The sequence below is a fragment of the Aspergillus niger genome, assembly GCF_000002855.4.
Source record: "Aspergillus niger supercontig An04".
Classification (NCBI taxonomy): domain Eukaryota; kingdom Fungi; phylum Ascomycota; class Eurotiomycetes; order Eurotiales; family Aspergillaceae; genus Aspergillus; species Aspergillus niger.
The window spans coordinates 429,669-451,014 of record NT_166539.1 but is presented as its reverse complement, the minus strand read 5'-3'; the positions used below and the strand labels follow the sequence as shown (position 1 = coordinate 451,014).

The 21,346-nt window shown below is 52.1% G+C and overlaps 8 protein-coding genes across 8 annotated transcripts; 2 read left to right on the top strand and 6 right to left on the bottom strand.

Moving 5' to 3' along the window:
- Positions 1–220: 220 nt before the first annotated feature.
- An04g01730 (uncharacterized protein) lies at positions 221–3,816 on the bottom strand (the record flags this gene model as incomplete). Its single annotated transcript, XM_001401504.3, has 7 exons — positions 221–312; positions 368–517; positions 569–2,156; positions 2,217–2,672; positions 2,728–2,938; positions 3,001–3,695; positions 3,787–3,816. The coding sequence occupies 7 exons, from the start codon at positions 3,814–3,816 to the stop codon at positions 221–223; spliced, it is 3,222 nt and encodes a 1,073-aa protein (XP_001401541.1).
- Positions 3,817–4,546: 730 nt separating this feature from the next.
- An04g01720 (uncharacterized protein) lies at positions 4,547–5,739 on the bottom strand (the record flags this gene model as incomplete). Its single annotated transcript, XM_001401503.3, has 3 exons — positions 4,547–5,082; positions 5,134–5,397; positions 5,472–5,739. 3 exons carry the CDS (start codon positions 5,737–5,739, stop codon positions 4,547–4,549), a joined length of 1,068 nt encoding a protein of 355 aa, XP_001401540.1.
- Positions 5,740–6,406: 667 nt separating this feature from the next.
- On the top strand, positions 6,407–6,881 carry An04g01710 (uncharacterized protein; the record flags this gene model as incomplete). The annotated part of the gene is made up of 2 exons (XM_001401502.3): positions 6,407–6,476; positions 6,556–6,881. The coding sequence occupies 2 exons, from the start codon at positions 6,407–6,409 to the stop codon at positions 6,879–6,881; spliced, it is 396 nt and encodes a 131-aa protein (XP_001401539.1).
- Positions 6,882–7,225: 344 nt separating this feature from the next.
- An04g01700 (uncharacterized protein) lies at positions 7,226–8,083 on the bottom strand (the record flags this gene model as incomplete). The annotated part of the gene is made up of 1 exon (XM_001401501.3): positions 7,226–8,083. One exon carries the CDS (start codon positions 8,081–8,083, stop codon positions 7,226–7,228), a length of 858 nt encoding a protein of 285 aa, XP_001401538.1.
- Positions 8,084–10,966: 2,883 nt separating this feature from the next.
- An04g01690 (uncharacterized protein) lies at positions 10,967–12,074 on the top strand (the record flags this gene model as incomplete). Its single annotated transcript, XM_001401500.3, has 3 exons — positions 10,967–11,482; positions 11,543–11,755; positions 11,814–12,074. The coding sequence occupies 3 exons, from the start codon at positions 10,967–10,969 to the stop codon at positions 12,072–12,074; spliced, it is 990 nt and encodes a 329-aa protein (XP_001401537.1).
- A 372-nt stretch (positions 12,075–12,446) lies between these two features.
- An04g01680 (uncharacterized protein) lies at positions 12,447–13,844 on the bottom strand (the record flags this gene model as incomplete). The annotated part of the gene is made up of 3 exons (XM_001401499.3): positions 12,447–12,500; positions 12,618–12,636; positions 12,751–13,844. The coding sequence occupies 3 exons, from the start codon at positions 13,842–13,844 to the stop codon at positions 12,447–12,449; spliced, it is 1,167 nt and encodes a 388-aa protein (XP_001401536.3).
- Positions 13,845–14,614: 770 nt separating this feature from the next.
- On the bottom strand, positions 14,615–16,531 carry An04g01670 (uncharacterized protein; the record flags this gene model as incomplete). Its single annotated transcript, XM_059747332.1, has 3 exons — positions 14,615–15,535; positions 15,602–15,942; positions 15,982–16,531. 3 exons carry the CDS (start codon positions 16,529–16,531, stop codon positions 14,615–14,617), a joined length of 1,812 nt encoding a protein of 603 aa, XP_059605261.1.
- Positions 16,532–20,215: 3,684 nt separating this feature from the next.
- An04g01665 (hypothetical protein) lies at positions 20,216–20,688 on the bottom strand (the record flags this gene model as incomplete). Its single annotated transcript, XM_059747331.1, has 2 exons — positions 20,216–20,377; positions 20,482–20,688. The coding sequence occupies 2 exons, from the start codon at positions 20,686–20,688 to the stop codon at positions 20,216–20,218; spliced, it is 369 nt and encodes a 122-aa protein (XP_059605260.1).
- Between the last annotated feature and the right edge of the window lie 658 nt (positions 20,689–21,346).

Genomic DNA, 21,346 nt, shown 5'->3' with positions numbered 1-21,346 from the left:
AGATCGGATGAGTCAGCATCTACAGGGGATCCAAGTCAAGAGTGAATCTTAATCATGTTGACTATTGATAAAATTCCTACGAGATAATAATATCGTCATTGCATCCTGGCATTACCTCCCTATGCAAGTCTAACCCAAACTCGCCGAAAGAAGACATCCCAACAAAGATGCGGATTCCAAAACAGACAGAACCACACTTGTCGCTCACTTTTGCATCCCATCAGTTCGTCGTATCCATCGGCTCCAACACGCGCCTCCGCTCAGCCAGTCGCTCAGACTTAAATGACTCAATCTTTGCCTTAAGCTCGGTATCTATGCAACAGTTAGTACACATCCGTTCATCACCAGTTCATGCTATGAGACCTACCAGGTATTACGTCTTCCATCTTTAGCGGTGCCCGGTTGAACGGATCATGAGGGTCGCTGAGCAGATGCGACCGGATCGTTGCTCGGTCAATAGATACCCGGGATCCTGGTAGGATAACCGGGTCTTCCATCAATGTGTACATCAGGGGATCTGGTACATTGTTAGCAACTTCTTCGTCAAGTGCTGAAGGATATAACATACCTAAGAAGTCATCCGGAACCTCGCCCAGATCCTCCTCGGCCTGGTCATCGGCCTCCTTGGCCGCTTTCACCTTCTTCTGTAATTGCTCCCACCGCCTGAACTCCTCTGGCGACTTGAGCGACCATTTCCGTAGGATATCTGCTGCCTTCTCAAAGTTCGCCGGCTTGTATGACCGTCCATCGCGGGCCACCGCGATGATGAAGTTCTCCTTGCCCATCAAATTCAAGTACACGTCCACAATCTCGCTCAGCAGCGCCCGCGGGTTGAAGCCGTACTCCTGCAAGTTGTCCACCCGTAGACTGGCGCTCTTGGGTCCCACCATCGCATCCAGGTTGTAGTCCAACATGTCCGCCAATCGCTGCACGATCTCGGGCATCGTGAACGAGTCCGCCAGCGCGTCTGTGAACAACTTGAGCATAGCCACCGTCTCGTTGGTCAGCTGCATGTACGACTTGGCATTGCGCTGAGCCGAGGCGAGGTGCTCCTCTTTCTGCTGACGCACAGTCGGGTCCATTGAGGCACCGTTGAGGCGCAGCTCTGTCTGGGTCTTATGGATGGTGATGAATGCTCCGAAGGACTCGTCCAGCACGAATGTTACATCGTTGAGAAGCAAGTTGACGAAGCGGACGAAGAAGTCCAGGTTCTGCTTGGACTGGTTGTAGAGCTTGTTGCGGTAGAGCGTATTCGGCCAGATGCACTTGATGATCTGGAAGATTTCAAACCGAATGTTAAACTTGTCGAAGAATTGCGTGTGCGTGCCCGTGTGCTCCGCTTCAATATAGAACTTCATCATCGAGTGGAGGAGGTACTCGTTGGCAAACGGCATCGAATTGAGCAGATCCACCAGGACTCCGCGAGCGCCACCAGGGCGTGGCCACGTGCCTCGGAACAGAATAGACACAAGTCCTGCCTTCAGGTACGGGTTCTTGATATAGCCCGAGCTCTCCAAGAAAGTGATGCACAGCATGACCAGCTCGTCTCCCTGCGTGGCAGTAATGATCTGTGGCATGCACCACATGATGAATTTGAAATTGCTGACAATGTCGTCCAGGAAATACTCGGGAAGGCATTTGAAGACCTCCGGCTGCTGCACTGGAAGAGGGAGCTTGATCTCCTCCTTAGGAAAGTTCGTGCCCGAAACAACTCTCAGCAGCCACACAATAACGTACCGCATGAACAGCATCGACCGGGCTTGCCACTGGTCGTCAAACAAGACACCCTGCAAACTGAACTTCAAGGCCAGGCCGAGATCCAGCTTATCCTTGTACTTCTTCAAAGCCTCCTCGAAAACCCGGAGCTGCATCGGGTTGTTGACCCACCGGTGCCGTTCCAACTCAAACTTATTGATGGTGGACTCCATATGTCGGAGGTCCTTCTCAAGCTGCTCCAGCTTGGAGGTTAAGGATTCACTACCATAGTGATGCGCAGCAACGGTGAGGAAGAAGATCTCAGTGATAAAGTTGGAAGTGCCTTCCGCCTTCTTGGAGTAAAAGGCATCTGACGCATGCTGATCGGCATTGATCTTGGTCTCATCCCTCATATCAACTCGCGGGTTACGATGGAGATAATTGGCATCGACTCGGTCAATCTAGAACACAGCCGTTAGCTGCAAGCACTCCTGCTGCCAACTATGACGTAGCATGCTTACCTTGGTGAAGCTTGCATCCATGAACGGTTCGCAAAGTTGGTCCAGGCAGGTGGTCAAATTGAACATGAACCCGTCGGATGACACCGTGTTGGGATCCACCTGCATTGCCCGTCTCTTGTGGTTGATGTTCAGGGAGGCCGCGAACCAGTCTAGAACCCTGTCCCTGGCATCTTTCGACGCCCGAATCATGTGGTTCATGACATCGAGGAGATCAGAGCTGATCATGTGCTGCATCATGCGGATCGACCGCTGCGCGTTCAAAATGTAGGATTGATCTCTCGTCTTAGGGCTGGAGAAGTAAGTCATGGTCACACTGCTCTGCAGCGGCGACAAGCGAAACCATGGCCCCAAGAGAGTGCTCTTCTCAAACGAAGCCGGATCCCGGGATGCGTTGAAAATTTCCGACTCGGTAATGGCAGCTGCAATGACCGCATGGCGGACGAGATTTCGAAGAGCCTACAAATCAGGTTGACGAGCGCTCCTTGAGAAAAAGAGAGTGGCCTTCACGTACTGTCATATATGGCTTGTAGTCATCATTGATGGTCATAGCAGCAAGCTCCTGGCTCATCTCCTCCACAGCTGTGATGAAAGCCGGCTTAAGGCTCTCATCCTCGTCGAACCTCTTGACGGCCTCGCCGATGAACTCAAAGTCCACGCCCTTGTCATCCTCAGGATCCAAGAGGAGATATGGTTTTAGCGGTGACTTCTCCGCCGGCTCGAGCCTGTTTAATCACGAGTCAGCCGAGTTCTGAAGCCAAGGTATCACTTTCACCGCAACACGCACCCAAACATCTCCGGCATCGTAATGGCAAATATACAATAACTCAGGCATATGCGGCGCGCCTCGCAGATAGCACTGAATTTCGGATCATCATCGCGATTGCGGCGGAAACCCTTGTGCAACCTAGAAATCCGCCTCCAGCACGGTAGTAGATAATCCAAGGGCTTCTGCCGCGGAGCATTGGAGGCCGCTTCCAGAAGGGCCTGGTCCAAGACCGTCACATCCACACGAACCTCCCGGCCTTGATCCTCAAGCTCACTCTTCAGACCCGGCAAATATGTCAATCGTTGTCCGTGAATATCCTTCTGCCGAGCCTCATTCAACGACAGCTTGAAGACAGCGCTCAGCGTCCGATCCTGAAATGCCTCAATGCTCTCTTCCGCTTTCGGGGGTGGTGGTGTGCCGGACACCGGCGTTACGGTCTGTGAGCGGTCCGGGACCGAACTGGCAGAGGCTGCAGGTGTGATCTTGATCCGCTTCCATTCGGACTGTTGGGGCTGGAGTTGTGGTGAGGGGGCTGATGAACCGGGCGCGCTGCCCGGTCTCGACGAGGATTGTGTCTGGATCCTGTCCGGGTATCGTGAGGATGGTGTAGATGGGGCAGGGGAGGCAGGCCTGCTTGATGCTGAATCTGCGGCGCCTTCATTCTGCGCCGACGGGGTTGGGTTGCCCAACTTGGCCAAGCGCTTGCTGCGGATCTGATTATGAGGCAAGTCAGGACGGGGAATGCCTGGATGGCAGGAGACGAGAAAACACGGGCCGGGACCGGGAGAGATAGCGACAACTCACCTTGTCCGCTTCAGACTGGCTCTCTGACATCGTGGATGATGCTGATGGGGCAAGCCCGAAGCAGAAGGGCTTCCGTAGTATCAGCGGGGCTCGACAACGGAGCGAGTTGATGGCTGGAACCGAAAACTCAGACGGAGGTGAGATGGAGAGAACGGGGGGGAAGGGAAGGCGATCAAGGCTGGATTAGAAGCGGGGAGGAAAAGAGTGTAGCGGGTGCCCGGATGAATGAGCCCGATAGTGACCCCCAGAGCGAAACAGTGAGGAGAAAGAAGTCAGTCACTGGCGCTGACTCTGTTCCTGGACTGCTTCTCTCATGGTCGCTGAGGTTCGCCCGCATGAATTATTAACTAAGCTGGTTGGCGTTGGTTCGCCGCTCAGGGCCCTTTCTTTTGCATCGTGTGTTCTTTTCTCCACTTTCCACGGTTAGTTCTCCAACACTTGCGAGATAACCGACTACATACTTACTACAGACTTATCTTGCCGATCGCTGCTGCTCACTTTTCATCTATTCCTTCTTCAACAACATATACATTTGCTTCTCAAGGCTACTAGACAAAGCTACTTCCAAGCTCAGGTTCATCACTCCGTGAAAACGCCATCAAAATCCTTGCACACGTATGGACATCTAATGGGGGAACAAAAGTGGCGGGGGGTCATCAGGAACAAAATGTAACAAGCATTAAGGTATAAAAGAAACAAAAGGAAGATGCAAAAATGGCACCCCGCATGCCAAAGACACAGAGAAAAGTCGTGCTTTCTTTCAGTACCTCCCCTTGAGGGAGTCTAGTCGCCGACAACTCTTAAGCTCCATTGCTCTCGCTTCCTTGATCTTGTCTACGTCCGGGAAGAACCAGCCCTGGGCGTCCTGGAGCATGCGATCGCGCCTATGTTGTTCGGCTTCGCATTCGTACCGTAGTTTCGTAACGTAGTCCACCTCCACGCGCTGGTCCAATTGCCGGAATTTCCGCGAGCTGTAGTCTTCCACATCCCCGGGATTTACATAATAGTCCACGTTCAACTTGGGTGTCGTGCGATGCATTGTGTGGGGAGGCACGGCAGCGTCAAAACGGTACGAAGGGCCTGCCGGAGTCGAAGAACCGGAGAATCGCGACGAGATCCACGGAAGCACGAAGAGGAGAATAAGAGGGAGAAGCTGCTGGAAGGTAGCCCACAAAGAGGGTGTAGGTTCGGTACGAGCATTGGCCTCACGGGGCCTTCTCCGGGGGCGAGCACCTCCAAACTGATGAACCCGGATACCAGGACCGCCGCCCATGTTGAAAACAAACTGGGGTCCACCTAGACACACTGATTAGCCAAGTCCCTCGCACCGACAAGAAGAAGCCATACCAAAAGGACTGAAACCACCACCCATATTGCCAAACCCACCGCTAAAGAACCGCTGGAACAGTTCTTCCGGCGAGATCTCCTCCTCGAACATCGGACCCCCAGCACCCGCAGACCGGGGGAATCCACCGCCGCCAAAGCCGCCAAAAGGCGAAGCGCCCGAGGGACCAGCACTCGGGGTGAACCTGCTGTCCGGATCGCCTCCAAACCTATCATACTTGGCTTTCTTCTCGGGGTCTGATAAGACCTGAAAGGCGCGCGAAACCACTGATTTTCCAGAATGACCATTAGAAATATAATTCGCACACAATCATCAGAGTAATATCCCAATCACTACTCACACTTAAACGCCTCATCCGCTCCCTCATACCCGTTCTTATCAGGGTGTGTCATCAGACTCAGTTTGCGATACGCCTTCTTGATCTCGCCGTCGGAGGCGCTCTTCTCCAATGACAGGATCTCGTAGTACGCCGTTGCCGAACATTTCCGTATCCTCAGCACAGCCGCCTTCTGCTCTGGTGTGTATTTCCGATCCTGATTCCCCTGGTTGTGCTCGCGGGATTTGGCAGAGCCTCCATTGTCTACCCCGGACGCGGTGGCGGACGGCATGGCTGCAGAGCTTTTATTTCCCTTTTATTGATGAAACGAGTCTCCTCTGCGTGTAGCCAGCCGGCTGTTGAATATCCCACTCTTCGGATTTGAATCCCGGTTTGCGAGGGGTTGAAAGCCTAAACAGGCTCGTCGGGAGAGGGAAGGGTGGATCAGCGATGAAGCAGCCGACGGATGCAAAGAGAATCGCTGATTAGAGAGGGGAGGGCCCCGGGTTTCGCAATCGACTCGAGTGAGATCAGCGACCGGAAAAGGGAGACCAAGTGGTAAAGGATTGGTTGGTTCTGGGCTGCTGCGGGCCAACCCTCGATCTGGGGAATAATAGATAGTATGGGGTGAATTTGATAAAACGTGGTGAGTTTCTGGAGGATCAGATGTTGACGCTAAGCCGAGTGAGTGAGAGTGAGCCGTTGGTTCGAGGTTAGTCAGTCACTCAGTCGGTTTGGAAAGGTACGTCGGAGCTGCCAGTCACATTTCCCGCGTCACTAGCTACGTCGGATTGTCTGCTTGACTGCCAGCATACGCACAGGTTAGTTACTATTTCTGCAATTGCATATCCATTCTATTTTATTTCTTCAAGTGCTACAATCCAGTCATCTTTAAATCGCTCACTAACTCTACCTCCATGACAGCAAAAATCCCATAGATTACCACTCCCTTCGCAACCATGTCCGGTTCGAAATCCCCGATAGAAGAGACCGAAAAGTCTCTCGTGCAGAAAGCCAGAGCATGGGGAGGTAAGCATATACCTCCGTTTGAACCTCAAACATTCCGACTCCAACAATGTCACTAATCACTCAACCATCCGCACAACAGAGAACTCATTCCCACCCACCCTGCTCGCCACTCTTATCACCGCACAATACATGCGACCGTTCCAGGCACTTCCCATGCTTTTTCCTCCCGTCCTTATATTCACCAGCTACGCCAACATCCAAGGCTTCAAGACTGATACAGCCGGTATCAGCGCTGCGTGGTCCGGGCTGTACCTGTTGCTCGCGGGTCGTCGGAAGCAGCCGTTCATGAAGAAATGGGGCGCGAGGGGAATTATCCGCGGTGCGACAATGGGTCTGTGCTTGGTTAACATGGTTAGTGGTGGGCTGGCGTACACCCTTGGAAAGAGGGAGGATGAGGAGGAATGAACGGGGGAGATATAAAAGTTATGGTTTGATTTGGAGAAAGCATCTCGTATGACGCTGCAGAACAGTGCTATTTATATGCGGGGTCATGTATGATATGAGTTGAACGGGGAACAGGCGTCGCTTTGGGTATGGTGTTTTGGTTCTCCTTCGATTTTATTATTCAATTAGGTGACAATAGTCGAGTTTTAAGTCCTTGACGAATGTGTCCTTCTACATGAGTATTCTATGTGTAGGTTATATATATCTAGATCTTGAGCGAGGGGTTTCCAAACCTGCTCTGCGCATCGCACAACATGCGACGCAGCATTCGTCCACGATAGCTCTGAAGTACTTTCGCACTGCAATCACTCCGTGTATGGCTTTTCTGCCAAGATGACATCCCGAACACTGGGAGGAACCAACCACTCCAGGTCCTGAGGATTGGCTACAGCAGATTCTCGGGCCCTTGTCGAGCTCACGGACGGCGCACCAGGCTTCTTGCCTTCGACAAGCTTGATGCGATCAGCCCATTCTCGTTTCCCGCCCACCCTCTCCATGGCACCCTGTGCCAAATCAGCCACAAATGCTTCCTGCTCCTCTCTACTGCCCCAGTCGCTATCCGGACGCATGGTCACTCGCAGCCGGTGCTGGGAAAGAAATGGTCCCAACGGCTGGAGAGTATGCTCTGGCGGGTAGTACTTCGGGTTAAAGATGCGGATCAACGTATCATAGCCCGTCAGATGCACCTGCTCCAGTGACTGGGGGTATATACCCGCGCGTTCAATTTCCGCGGCTTTGTCCACAAAGTATGGTTTCTTGGTAACTCCAATGTCGATCACGGGAAGATTATGGGCCTTGGGAATAGTCCCGTTTGTTTGTAATGACGAGAGAAGGTCTCGAGCGAAGAGTTCCATCATGGCCAGACGGGTCTCGAACGCAGCCGGCTTGGATGGCTTGTCGGCATTCTGCGTCGCGAGGAGCAATAGGAGACGGGAGGGCTTGTGGGGATTTTCTAGAAGAGCGGAGGTCGCGATTCGGCTGTGGGCAAGGGTTGGCGGGTTGAAGGACGAATCGAGGACGTACAGAACGTCCGTGGACGAGGTGGGATCGGGGGGCCCAGAGGGGACAGAGGCCAGAACCTCCAGACTGCGGGTTGATGCAATGAAGAGTCTGAGGCCCGCAGCATACTTTTCGCGCAGGGCATGAAAGGCGGGGCTCGTCATTCTGGAAGTTGATGAGTCAATCTGGCGTGGTCAGTGTGACAACTCATAGAGCAGAGTATGTGTATGGTAACATCAAGAACGATGACGATGATGATAATGATAATGATGCCCAAGCCTGATCAGTGGTCACGTCAGAGGCCGACAGAAGAAGAGGTGGGGTTGCGGACGGGAAGCATCCATGGACGTCGCTGGACGAGGACCCTTTGGTGCGGGTGGCTGCAGGACCCGGACTTTGCTGGGTATACCGCCGAATACACAGAAAGTATCTAGATAGATAGACATTTACTATGCATGTACGGCTTATTGGCGACGCTTCGAGACCCTAAGCCCACACGGCAGAGCAACACGAGCCGATATTAAGGCTTTATCTCATTGCCCATACTGAGTGGTGGATGGCGGTCTGTGAGCTGTCCTCGAAGGGATCGTAACACTTAGATTAAAGCCGCGATGATCACAATCAGGGACTCGGTGCTCCGTAGGCTGGATGTAGTAGTCTAGACGGGCCCGGAAAGCCGGAATGTTCTGGAGTCTGGATGTCCCGATTAGGATCAGTGGTGTGTTCCTTGTGCTCTCGCTAAATGCCGCCTATTCCGGTGTGTTGGATTGCCGGCCGCGGTCCGTGGAGTCTCCAGTGACTGGGCTGCTCATGGTACGGAGTACTTCATCAGGGGTAGTAGATACTCCGTACTTATGGCCAAGATGTGATCACGGCACTCCAAGTATCAACAGTAGAAATAGAGTCCAGCTTACGAATGAGGGGGAGCTCAACCGGAGTTAACTACTGAAATGGTGTGACTGGACAGGACTGTAGCTCTCCGAGCTCTGAAAGCTAGCCGATAAGAACCGAAGACGATCATCTCCTAGTCGATGGCGCACAGTGAAAGTGTGTTCACGGTTCAGGCAACCATATACCTTAGTCCTCATCAGCTTGAAACGCTGGCGGCCGTGGTTTCCCCAGCTCCAGTCAGGGTCAAGAACCAAGAACACCTCAGAGCTTTGCTTTCATCTATTATCACCATCAGTGCCAATATCCCGCACCACACAATATAATTTATCCCGGCCTTCTTTGTGTGCCTGGATCACTGCCAGTAAACAACCGATATGATCAGTCTTTGTTCTGGAGAAAAATCCGCCGTTGTCTAGACCCCCCATGCTGGCTCCACTTGGTCTGCACCTACCACCGACGCCTCGTAGGCCCAAGACCATCGCCGCGTAGATTTTCTTGATCAACCCTGTCAAACGATACTGGCGCGCGCCCACTGACGGAAATGATATCGGGATTGACGATATACTGAGCCTCCTCGGGGACTTCTTCCTCCCTCTTCTCCATAGTTCGCGTTGAGAAAAGACTCGGCTCAGACTTGAGTCCCTTCGGTTACAAAAGCGTCTCACGCCATTAGCACGAGGAGTCTTAGCTCAGAGTCAAAGCCACTAGGCTGTATCATTTTAGCCCCTTTGAAGCATCGTTGGACTAAACTACTGTAAGAAGCTTGGGGGTGTTGGCAATGAGCTCGCTAACTGTATGATGGGATGAGGATAGAGCTTGGATCCTTCGAGACTCATTGTGCCCCTTTTTCTACTTTCTTTTCTCCATGTCTCCAGAATATTATGTAGAGTGTATACGTTGCCCAGTTGCGTGAATGGAGGATGTCATCTCCGCACGGTCAACTAGTGAAGGCGATAGTAAACAAATCCACAGCGGATTGTTGATTAAAGCGTGTCCACCAGTAAATTACGGTAATGACGATTTCGCGCCGGTCCATTAATGAGGTTGAGTCAAGCGTGGTGGTTGAACATACGATGGTCGACAGTTGTTCCATGGATACTCCGTTTGAGGACCTACGGGGATTACCAGATCCGGGCAATGTTGACAACCCACACGATCTACGTTGTTATTGTTGTTGTTTCTTTTATTCCTGAACCAGAAAATAAAAAAGGGCCCTGAAATGGTCCTTGAAGTGGGGGGTAACAGCTTACCGACACATCCTTCTCAGACAAGCTGTGCGATCCTGCTGCACGCTGGCTGTTGGTCTGGCAGCAACAGCACAACGAAGACTATCCGTATTAGGCAAAACGAGGGGGAGGAAAGAAAAAAGTCGAACAAGACGGAAGCCGTGCGGTTGGCCCGTTTGGACAGGCACAATGAGATTAAGCTGGCAGCCAAGCACCAATGAGAAGAGGCGGTGAGGGGATGAAACGGGGCGTCATCTCCAGTCCAGCTAATCCGCGTGTGGTTCCTGCGCCGGAGACCCACTCGGGACTGAGGAAATTAAAATTAAGATCAATATCAGGAGGAGGGCGGCGAGTGTTGATTGGCTGAAGGGTTATCAACAACTGGGCACAGCTGCACGCCCGACACCACCTCGTTCGGCCAAGATGAGACATTAGCGCCGTATGGGCGAATCTTCTCAAGACTCGCCCACCAACGGGCATCTCGCATCTGTTCCATACGACGTTGGAGAAAATACGGTGCCTGGTAATATCGCGTATCGACGGGCTGCAGGGATCCCGAATTGAATGATTTTAATCAAATTTCGATATTACGGCGTTCTCCTTTAGGTTTCCCTTTTTCTGACTTTCTCTCTTTCCCCCCCCCGGGTCGTTTTTCCCTTTAAACTCCTTCACTTTCTTCCCGGGCCTCAAAAAGTCTCTCGTCAGACTGCTACATTCTCTCTCCCGTTCAACCTCTCTCTGCGAGAACGTTGCGACCTTCCTTCTTGCGTCCAGTCACTCTTTCAACCTTGCTTTGATTTACTTGCGAATAGATTTCGCATCTCACTTTCGTTGAGGAAATCCTCCCCGCAGTCTCTACCAAATAAACCCAAGAACGGAATATCTATCCCATCTACACGGACTTCTTCGAATCTCCATCAATCCTTCACGATGCAGCTTACTTCCAAGGTTTCCATCGCCCTCCTGGGTGCTTTCGCCGCCGTCGGTGAGGCCAACAACCACGGCTTCCATGCGCGCCAGATGAACTTCCACCCTGGTGGCTACAACAACCAGACTGTGTCGACCTCCGTTGTCCCCGTCTACCCGACCCCCGAGCACTCCAGCGCTCCCGTTGCTCCCAGCGCCCCCGCCAGCTCCCCCGCCGGCGTTGCTGCTAGCTCCCCCATCATCGGTGGTCACTACGCCAGCAGCTCCAGCTCTGCTGTTGTTGGTGCTTCGTCTGTCGCTCCTGTGCCCGTTCCCCTCGGCACTGGTGTCTCCAGCAGCGCCCCCGTCTCCGCTCCGGCTGCTGCTGCTACTGGTAGCAACGGTGTTTCGACTGAGTACGACACCGTGACTTCCACCAAGGATGTCACTCTCACCTACACTCTGGGTTCTGGTTCCACCCAGAGCGTCGTCACCACCACTATCCACCGCACCGTGACTGACGTCGAGACCATCTACGTGGTATGTTAGGGATGCCAGTTCTGTGAGCGTGAAGGCTGTATACTAACCAATATATGATAGACCCCCTCTGCCAGTGCTTCCTCCACTGCCCAGGACACCACCGTCACCTCTGACACCACTGTCTACTCGACCTCCACCGACTACGAGACCTACACTCTCTACGCGGTCCCTACTTCTTCCGCTGTCGCTGGTAGCTCCGCCCCCGCGGGCTCTGCTGCCGCTGGTGAGACCTGTGCTCCGGTCACTGTTACTGTCCACGACACCGTCACTGTGGTATGTAACCCACTTGAAACCGAGCAGCCAATTTGAACTCCTTACTGATGCATTGCAGACCGCCACTCCTGGTGCCATCTCCACCCCCGACAGCGTTGCCAAGATCGAGGTCAGCTCCGCGTCCACCAGCGAGGAGGCTGAGACCACCACCCAGGCCGAGGCCACCACCCACAGCAAGCCCACCGTTGTCCCCACCCCCAGCGCCCCTTACGGCCACGGCAACGGCACCTTCCCTTTCCCCAGCGGCGCTGCCCGGCCCACTGGCTTCCAGACCAGCAGCAAGGTTGCTTTCCCCTCTCACTTCCGCCGCGTCTACTAAAGCCATGACTGAATTGAATTTGACTGCTTCGGGTCACGAGCTTGACGCCACGCCTGTACTGAGATTCCCAATCGTGGCGTAAAAAGCACACGCTGGCACTGTACCTACGAGAGGATTTACTGTTTTGCTTCTGGTACAAACTTACTTCAATTTTTTTTGACTTTGGATTGGCCTCCCAACCTAGACTTTACTTCTCTTCTCCAGTTACCTCCTCCCAGGGATGGGCAATTGGCATTTCTTCCTTTCTTCTGGAATCTGTCGATTCCACCGCTTAACGAACAAAGCTCTTTTTCTCTCCATTTCTCTTTCTCTCCACGAAACCTTCTCGTGAACCTCTCGGACATGAATCTCGGGATGTCAGGCGATGCGACATCAGGCGAGTGACCCAGCAGGTGGCGAAGGCGTCTTAGCGGGTACATCGGCTCTCTGTACATTTTGTTTTGTGTGTGTTTGCAGTAGATATTTTCTTCCAAGATGATGACCTTGATTACGAAGCGATTTTGTTAGTCGAGCGAATGACATTCGTCTACATGCTATCCCTACTAGTACTTGTAAAAAGTAGCTACCTTCATTAGTATCATACCCACATCCAAAACATTATGAACATGATATTCACCATTATAAATTAATCCCCCCCTCCGTAACAATCTTCTCCCTCATCCTCTGCCACTCCAACCAAGTAACCCCCTGCACAAGACAATCCGCCAAATCATCCAATTTGCCAATATCCACACCATCTTCCCCCTTCTTGGTCCGTCTCTTCCCTTCACACTTTTCCAGAAACGCACTCGCCAACTCCCTCACCTCATCCCCCTCCCCAGCACTACCACCAAGCACTACCCTCCCATCCCCATCGTCATTCGCAGCAGACACCAACCACTCCCTCACCAACGCAATCTTCATCTTCTTCACATCCCTCACATTCTTCCTCTTCTTCTGCTTCTTCACCACCATATCTCCACCCCCATCACCAATATCCCCAGATTCCTCCCCCCAAAACCGACTCACCCTCCCAGGCTCAACAGGATACACCTGCACCTTACCACCAGAAGAAAAAGAAGAAGAAGATAAAAGGGACGAATTAATCGTCTCCAAAACAGCATACAACATCCCCTCCAAAACACCCACGCGGATCGTCCACTCCTGGACCGCGGACCCGCCTCCCGTGCGGAACCGCTGTCTTTCGATCAGGATGTGGGTGGGGTTATACGTGGACAGGAGGGTCGTGATGAGGGTGTTTGCGTGGCGGGCGTAGAGGGAGGGGGAAAAGTCTTCTTTAGCTTCTTCTGTGACTTGTGACTTGGGTTTGGTAGTGGTGGTGATGAGGGATGGGGTTCCTTCAAGTTGCGCATAGCACAGATCAGGAATGGAGAGTCTTTTCCACGCGGTGAGGGTTATGCTATTCCCTTCCTTGGCTTTGTCTCTGGGTGTATATGCCTCGGATGATCCAGTAGATGATATTGATCCCGAAGAAGAAAAAGAGGAGGAGGAAGGATAAGGAGAATGCAACACCGCAAAAGCCAGATTCCGAATCCCCATATCGATGCTTAGGACTCTTATCCCATCATTATCATCATTATTCCTTCTCTTTTCGTTCTTATGTTCGTTCAGCTTCCCTCTGTCATTCTGAATATGAGGGAAGAGAGGAGTAAGTTCCCCTTCTAACCTCTCCACCAACACAGCCTTGGTGCCTGAGCTTTGAATCCCCGTTTTCTGGGCTATTTGTTGCAAGGCTTTTGCTTTGAGGGGGCGGAGCCAGGGGTATTTCATTCTTGTAATTTTCTCTCTTTCTTTCTATCTGATCATGTGGTTTAGTCTAGCTTCTGGTATAGCAGTAGCTAGTATTCATGGAGTTGTTGCTAGTAACTTGCTTGTGCTGTTGATGATCACTTCGGTGTGGTAATGGTTGGATATATTCGACAGCGTGGTATATATATAAATATACGAAATAATAGGATAGAATGAAGATATCTGTCCAGGAATTATTGTTTCATTGTGTCTGTTGTGGGTATAGTGGTGAGGGTAGACCAGTGGATAATATCAAATAATGGAACGATGTAGATGATGTTGATGTTAAATCTATATCTATGCTCTACTCCGTAATTAACTAGTGTTTTGAGGTGCCAGTAGGTTTATGAAGAATAGCTTACATAACCTGTATTATCCAATGCATATGAATATCAGCATAAATATCAGCATCAAACCTCTACATTTTATCTAGGAGTAATACATCTTGAGTAACCATAAATTGCCAAGTTGCCAAAAAGCATCCCACCATTCTTTGCATATCGCACATCTCTATCCTCCGTTTTCCTTCGAATGCCCGAAACCTAACACCAGGCCCATTAAACAGTATGAAGTAGTATATATGTATGCCCTTCCCCACGTGGACGCCAGACCATTAAAAAAAACAGAAAACCATGCATGAAACTCGCTGAACTGCAATCAATAATCCAAGATCAAAACTCCGCTTGGTAATCCCAAATCCAAGAGTACATCAGAAGAGAAAACTTCAAAGCAAATGAAACAAGGCGATTGAATCACAGGGTGGACGAGCGCGCCACGTCAGTGACCGTTCTCGCGTTGTTCGCCACGTCAACCGGTGACACACTCTCGCGCATGTATAGAATCGGCGCCCAGACGTTCCAGTGTAGCACGCCCATGTGTGCAAGGCGCATGGCGATCCGCTCGATATCATAGTGCTGCTGTGTCAGTGACGAGGGCGGATAGTTGCGCTGCGATTCGCAGATGGCCAAGGGCGACATGCTCATGTACTTCTTCGCCGTCGTAAACGTTGCCGCTAGCAGCTTCTCGCGAAGAGAGCTCTGAAAATACTGGAACAAGTTGGATGGGCTCGAGAGGTGGCATTCCAGTGCCATTTCGATTTGCACAATGACATCATCCGAGACCGATCCGTCCTGAAAGCATGCGGCGCATGCGAATCTCGCAATCTCCAGCGCAATGCTTCGCACACTTTTCAGCCACCGAGCATCCCCTCGAGGATAGTCCTCGTTCTCTTCCATTAACGATCCAATACGGGTGCGAAAGGTAGCGTATGTCTGCGCGGGCGCCGAAAGATACCGTTTCTGTGCGTTGATGTACGACTCGAAGATGAACCAACAGATATCGAGGTTGATCAGCTTTTGAAGACAAGACCGCAGCTGCCGCAGCCGGTCCGAATCGAAAACGAACGTTTCGGGGAACTTGTCCGGTCGCCGGTACTGCAGAAGAAAGTCGGTGATACCACCAAACAAGAGGGAGATAGGCCAGAACCCGTCCATCTGTGCAGGCTTCGACATGCGGCGCAACTCGCGGTCGCGGAGGTCCAAATACCACCGTCGCGATGTCTCCACACAAAAATTGTCCCTCTCGATCTTGCCTCGAAAATACTCTTGTAGGAACGGAACGGTGTCTTCGATGAGCAATACGCGGAATGCACGGATTTGGTGATTGGCAACATCCTAGAGGCACATTAGCATTCCCATCCAATATGCGTGGCCGCCGGGGCCAGCATGCCCAAGCCTTACCAGTTTCATCGCTTCCAAGATTGCGAACAGCGTTTTGAGCCCTTCGACGATTTGGTGCGAGTTTTGCGACTCTGACCCTGACCGTATCTGCTTGACCATCTTATCCGCCCATTCATCGCGCATAGGAGCGCAGTGCGTTTTGAGCAGGGCCGCTAGCCAGCTTGCCACGCCCACCATGTCAAGTACACCCTTCTGGATTTGCTGCATCAGGAGTGTTACCTCAAGGTTTTGTACCACAGCCGGATGGTCACGCTCAGGGACAAGCGATTTCAGGACGTCTTGCAAGGTCTCGAACATGGCTGGTAGCCGCGGCTCAAAGGTCCGCGATAGATTATCCGAGACTCCTACATTGCCTGTCTCGTTCGTCTCATGTGCGGCACCGAATGCGTATATAGTGATCTCATCAGCCATAGCCTCCCAGTAGTCGTGGGCCTCCTTTCGTTTCCGTTCGCCCTTTTCTCCCTGCAGGTCAGGTTTGAAGTGTAGATCACGGTCAAAGTTGGCGTCCATCCGGAGGTTGATGTTGCTCATAATACAAGGTAAGTCCAGTTCACTCAGCGTGCTCTTGGTCACTGGCGGGTACCTTTTAGCAGCTAGTAACCGTTGATGTTGTTCCAAGCTGAGTGGCAGGGCAGGGGGGATGTGCATTGCCCGTGCAGAAGGCGCCAGAACCCGGGTTGCCACCTGGATAGGCGAAGGGAATGTTGGGGCGACACCGTCGTGGTAGGTATATTTACCCGGCTGGCGTCGCTGGTGCATATTCGCGGAGTCCGGAGTGCTCTTCGCATCGCGATGGTGGTCCAAAGAGTCATTCTTGGGCGAGTCCTTCGCATGACCACTGCCTCCATAGGCTTCCAGGGGGCATTCGGAGTTTTCTTCCTTCTTGCTCGGCGTATCTCGCCGGGCCTCCTTCGTTTTTTGAAAGTCCATCTCCATCCGATCTTGCCAACGCCCGGAAAGGGTTCGGAGCAGACGAGGTACGAGAAACTGCACCAGTCCAGGAAGAGAGATGGTCTGGGGTAGACTCGGAAGAATGGATAGAGGAAATCTGGAGACAGCGATTAGAACGTGGGGGTCACGGGCATTTCCTGGGCGATAGGACGCAAGGCACCGCAAGCCCTATACTCGACGGCGGGTTCGGATTGGGACCCCTTCGCAGCGACCCTGCGAACAGTCCTTGCCTGCGGTCGACAGGAACCCAGGTGAGGGAGGGAGAAATAGTACGCACCCGAGGTTAGTCAACGACGTCGATCGCCAATGCCGATCATAAAACGGGCAACCGTGGACGCCGGGCTTGTCAAAATAGTGTTTCGATAGTAGTAAGACCCTAGGTGAACCTTTCGGGATTGGGGCCAATTTCCTTGTTTTGCGAATCGGAATTCCAGTTTCCTTTTTTTCCCTTCTTTTTTTCCCTTTCTTCTTCCTCTTTATTTTTGTTCACCTCTTTTTCTCCCTTATCTGCGTCTCCTTGCCAAGTCAGCAAGCACGGCCGGACACCAGATGAAACTGGGTTGAGAACCGTCGCAGGCAGCAAAGATATATGGAAAGGAACAAGGTCCAATGGCTACGCGACAACAACAAGAAAGAGGATCACCGTAGCAAACAAAGGTAGGTGGCAGAGTGAAGTTCAATGCCGACCAGAGAAGCAGTAGACAATATTGCTCTGACAAATCGGGTCCAACCAGGTTGACAAAGAGACCGGGATATCAGGTGTGTTGATATAGCCAATGATGATGCGGGGAAACAGGCATGCAGGTCCAGTAGTAAGTATACTCCTATTGCTAAGTAGGGAGTACTTAGTAGTAAGTAGTAACGGTTGTCCGGAGCCTGAGGAGAAGGATGGCCCTGCACGCAATCAAGATTTAAGGAAGGAGGGATTACAAGCCCGTAGCAGGTTGGACACACGAGCCACCGGAGGGAGAACTAAAAGGAAAGAGTGCGGCGCAGTAGCATCGCAGTAGATAGTAGGGACAGAGAAGGGAAAAAGACAGAGAGAGCAAGAGCAAGAGCGAGACAGAGAGAGAGAGAGAAAGAAAGGTTAGAAGACAGCCAGCATGCGACTGACTAGTCAGAGGCACCCACTGCCTTTTGCAGGAGCGCTGCGAAAAGTGAGGCTGATCTAATCTAGACGCTTGCAGCAGCTACGAACTTTCCGGGGCGCTGTTTCGCACCTGGGAACGGGCACCGAGGGAAAGGGAATTTTGGAAACGTTCAGCGAGTCGGTCCAGCGATCCCTAGTCACATAGTGGATGACGTGGGATGCTTGGGAGGGGGTTTCCCTTTTCTTAACTGGGTTCGCTCTGGCAGGCGAGTGGGTAAAGGATGGGATCAGATGAGGATCGGATGGGATGGGATCACTGCTGCGCCGTGAGCCTGCTTCTGATCCTGATCCGTTCGTTCATTCCTTAACGGCCGCGCGAAGGCGCAGAGGGAAACTCAAATCTCACCACCAGCAATCCCTGCTGGCTTTTTGCCAATTTTTTTTTTTATTTGTTTTAACTCTTTCTCCCACCCCCCTCCCTTCCCCTCCGCCCCCAGCAGCATTCCTCAACAACACCCCGGTATCGTGTACGATCTCAAAGCCCGGGCGTGTGCCGGTGCCAATGCTGGTACCCGGCCATTGTGGGAGTGAATCCGGTCCTGACTGTCCCTTACCACCGGCGCCGATGTGATAGGGAGGCCGTCCCCCCCAAAATCCCAATCATGCGTTCAGCGACAGGCGCCACCAATTCCTTTGGTCAGGTAGGATATATTCGGCCAGGAGGAAGACGGGGAGATCGTCGAAAAAGAAACAAAATAATTTAGGTCATGGTGCAGAAGGGGCCGGACACAAAGCACGGAGTATACATGCACCTCTGTACCCAGAGGGCAATCGGTGTATTCCCACTTGAATAATGTGCAGACAGCCAGAGGGACGATGCAGCCTGCCGTCCCCGGTGTTCAGATCAATTTGGGCCACGGATCCATCTTGATCCGGTTTCTCATGTTAAGGGTGTATTGCTTTTTCTCCTCCTTTTTTTTAATTCATACTTTTTTTTTGTTTTTCTCCCTTTTTCTTTCCTTCTTTTTGCCTTTTTTGCTTTTTCTTATTTTTGATTCCCAGTTTACCTTTTGCCCTGGGAGTAGTAGAAACCAGGGCAAAGCAGGGGGCATCCGGGCATTCCAGCCCTTGATGCATCCAGAAGTAACCCCCCCGAAGCTATTCTTTGCGACGGACTGTCTTCGTCATTGTCAACATACTGAAGAAGATCGGGATATAACTCTGTCAGGACATCCATGTCCGCTCCGATCAGATCATTCCAATTCCTTCCTCCGTCCTGATTACTCTTAGTGGCCTTTCTCCCAAAGCGGGAAACAGTCCGCCAACGGCTCTATGCGACACCGACCATTGCTGGACAAGGCCATCCCCGTCATGCCATCCACATTGGCCTCGTGTTGTGAATGGTACATTCTAGTCGCCTGTACCCTGCCAGGTACAGATTAATTGTCCCTGTGGTCTGCGCGCCTCTAGGGCCCCTACTGTACAGTGATGCTGCCTCTCCGAAGAAGATTCTTCCGTTGGTCTGTTTGCGATCAAATCACTGGAAAATGCTCCATTGAAACCTTAAAGCCCGGTCGTAGGACTCATCACCTACTTCGTTCTATCGTGTCTGGGATTGACAATGATAGTTTCCGACTGAATTCCGTTTTGGTCCACCGACATTCAAGAACTGCGATAGAGTATTCCTTTCGGTGACCGCCGACGGAAAGATTGCGCTACAGACCCCTATTCCTTCACCATTGCCGTCTCCCGTTGTAGGGGCAACAGGGGTGGTGCTAGAGGGGAAGTGGTTAAACCAAGAGCCGTGATCATGTTTTCTTGCCTCCATTGTTTTCCACACTTTCTCCCTTAGGGTGGGACATGGGGGATGTTAACCGATCCACCCGCCCCTAGCAGATTGATAGATAGAGAAACCCACTCAAGAGTCTCGGTCGGAGTGGATCTCACACACGCGTGGTGGCATCGGTAGGCCAACCCGAGTCAGCGACAGCCCTGGACCACACCTCCCCAGTCTTAACCTCAATATCAGAATCCGGCCGGGCTTCCCCCCCTGCAAGTGGGCTCACACGCGGGATGAAGAATGGACTATTGACTCCGACCGCTCCGTATGTACTTTGTAAGTGGGATGGAACCATCGATCGACATCGTAAGATTATTATTTAAGCTCGGAGACTGCTGAAGGGTAGAATCTTAAAAGAGGTGCCAGGGGGTGGATACACGGAGGGAAGCAGTCGACCAAAACGGAGGGGGAGCAGACAATGTGGCTGGATCATTATCCAAGGCCGCGCACGAATAAAGGGGCTTGACTGCCGGCGGTCTTGCGTGCGCTTGGCGCCTCACTTTAGTAGTGCACCGATCACGATGGATTTGACCCTCCAACGCAAACTCGCCTCATTATTCCGGAGCTGGTCGGAGAGGCGGCAATTGGAAAGCCAAGCCCGTTTGCAAGCAAGCCGGTATAAAGAGCGGTGATGGTTCAGACCCATTTCTCCATCGCAACCTGCAGGCGACAAGCTGAGAAGTATGCTCGGTCCTGCACCCTCATTGGCTCCGTTGCTAGTGAGTTTGTTTTTCTACTTTGATCTTGTTGAGGCGGGGCGGGGAGGCGATGCCGCTTCTCTCCGTCCGCGCCTGGGAATTATCAATGTCAAGGCGGGATGGAATGAGTGGTGGTGGTAGATAGTGACAGGGGATGGATGACGCCTATGGCTTTTTCTTGCTCTCTGGCTGGCTTCCTTTCTCCCAACGACACCGACTTTTCAGTGGGGTTGTTCGGCCCGTAGTCGCGACGCTTGCTGCATCATCTGAGCTGATGATCCGAAAAAGTGATGCTTCCAACCCGACGACAGGCAGCCGCGAAACCGAGGGGGAGCGAAGACGAGTACAAACGAGATGCCGCTGGATTGATGCGATGCGACGGCGCCAGGACTCGATGAAGACATGGATGATCGATGATTGGGAAGGAGCTTTTCTGGCTTGGAGACAATGCTCGATCCCGTGACAGCACCATCGGCCCTAGCCCTGTGCCCCGTGCCCTATGCAGCATCGAGGGGTCTGCAGGATGCTTTGCTTCTGCTGCTACTTCAATTAATCAATCCCAGCACGTATACAGGAAGTAGTCTAGGCATTGAGAAAGTGCCTGTCAGTGCCTGTCACTTCTTTCGCGACTAGCGTACTACGGCTATTCCCACTACGACTACCATGGTTGACAGGAAAAGATTGATATCTTCCGCCCAAGGCTGGCTGGAAACAATATCCGGGCAGTATACGAGCAGAAAGACATCGATTCTTAGAGCGCATATGCCAATCGATTGGTCGTATCTTTGCTCATTGCCCTCCTCCCCCCCCTCCCTTCCCCTCCAATCGCTGCAGGATCAATGCCCACTCTACATTTCGTAATACATGCCGCAGAAATTGACAAAGCTCTCAATCATTTACAAAGTACAATGACCAGAGAAGTGCAATTGCAACAATGCTGGCTAGATATTGACTGATCACCCCATCTCACATCTATTCATGACGAACAATAAGAATTCTTGTTATGTGTATAGCGAAAGCTCACAACTTGCCGAACTATTACCGAGTCTTCATCTACTCTACTCACCTCGTCTACGAGCTCCCCTTGCCATTGTTTGACCTCTGCTGCATTCCTTCAGGAAATACCATTCTGGAAGATCCTAGATGCCACAGGAAGCTAACAAAAG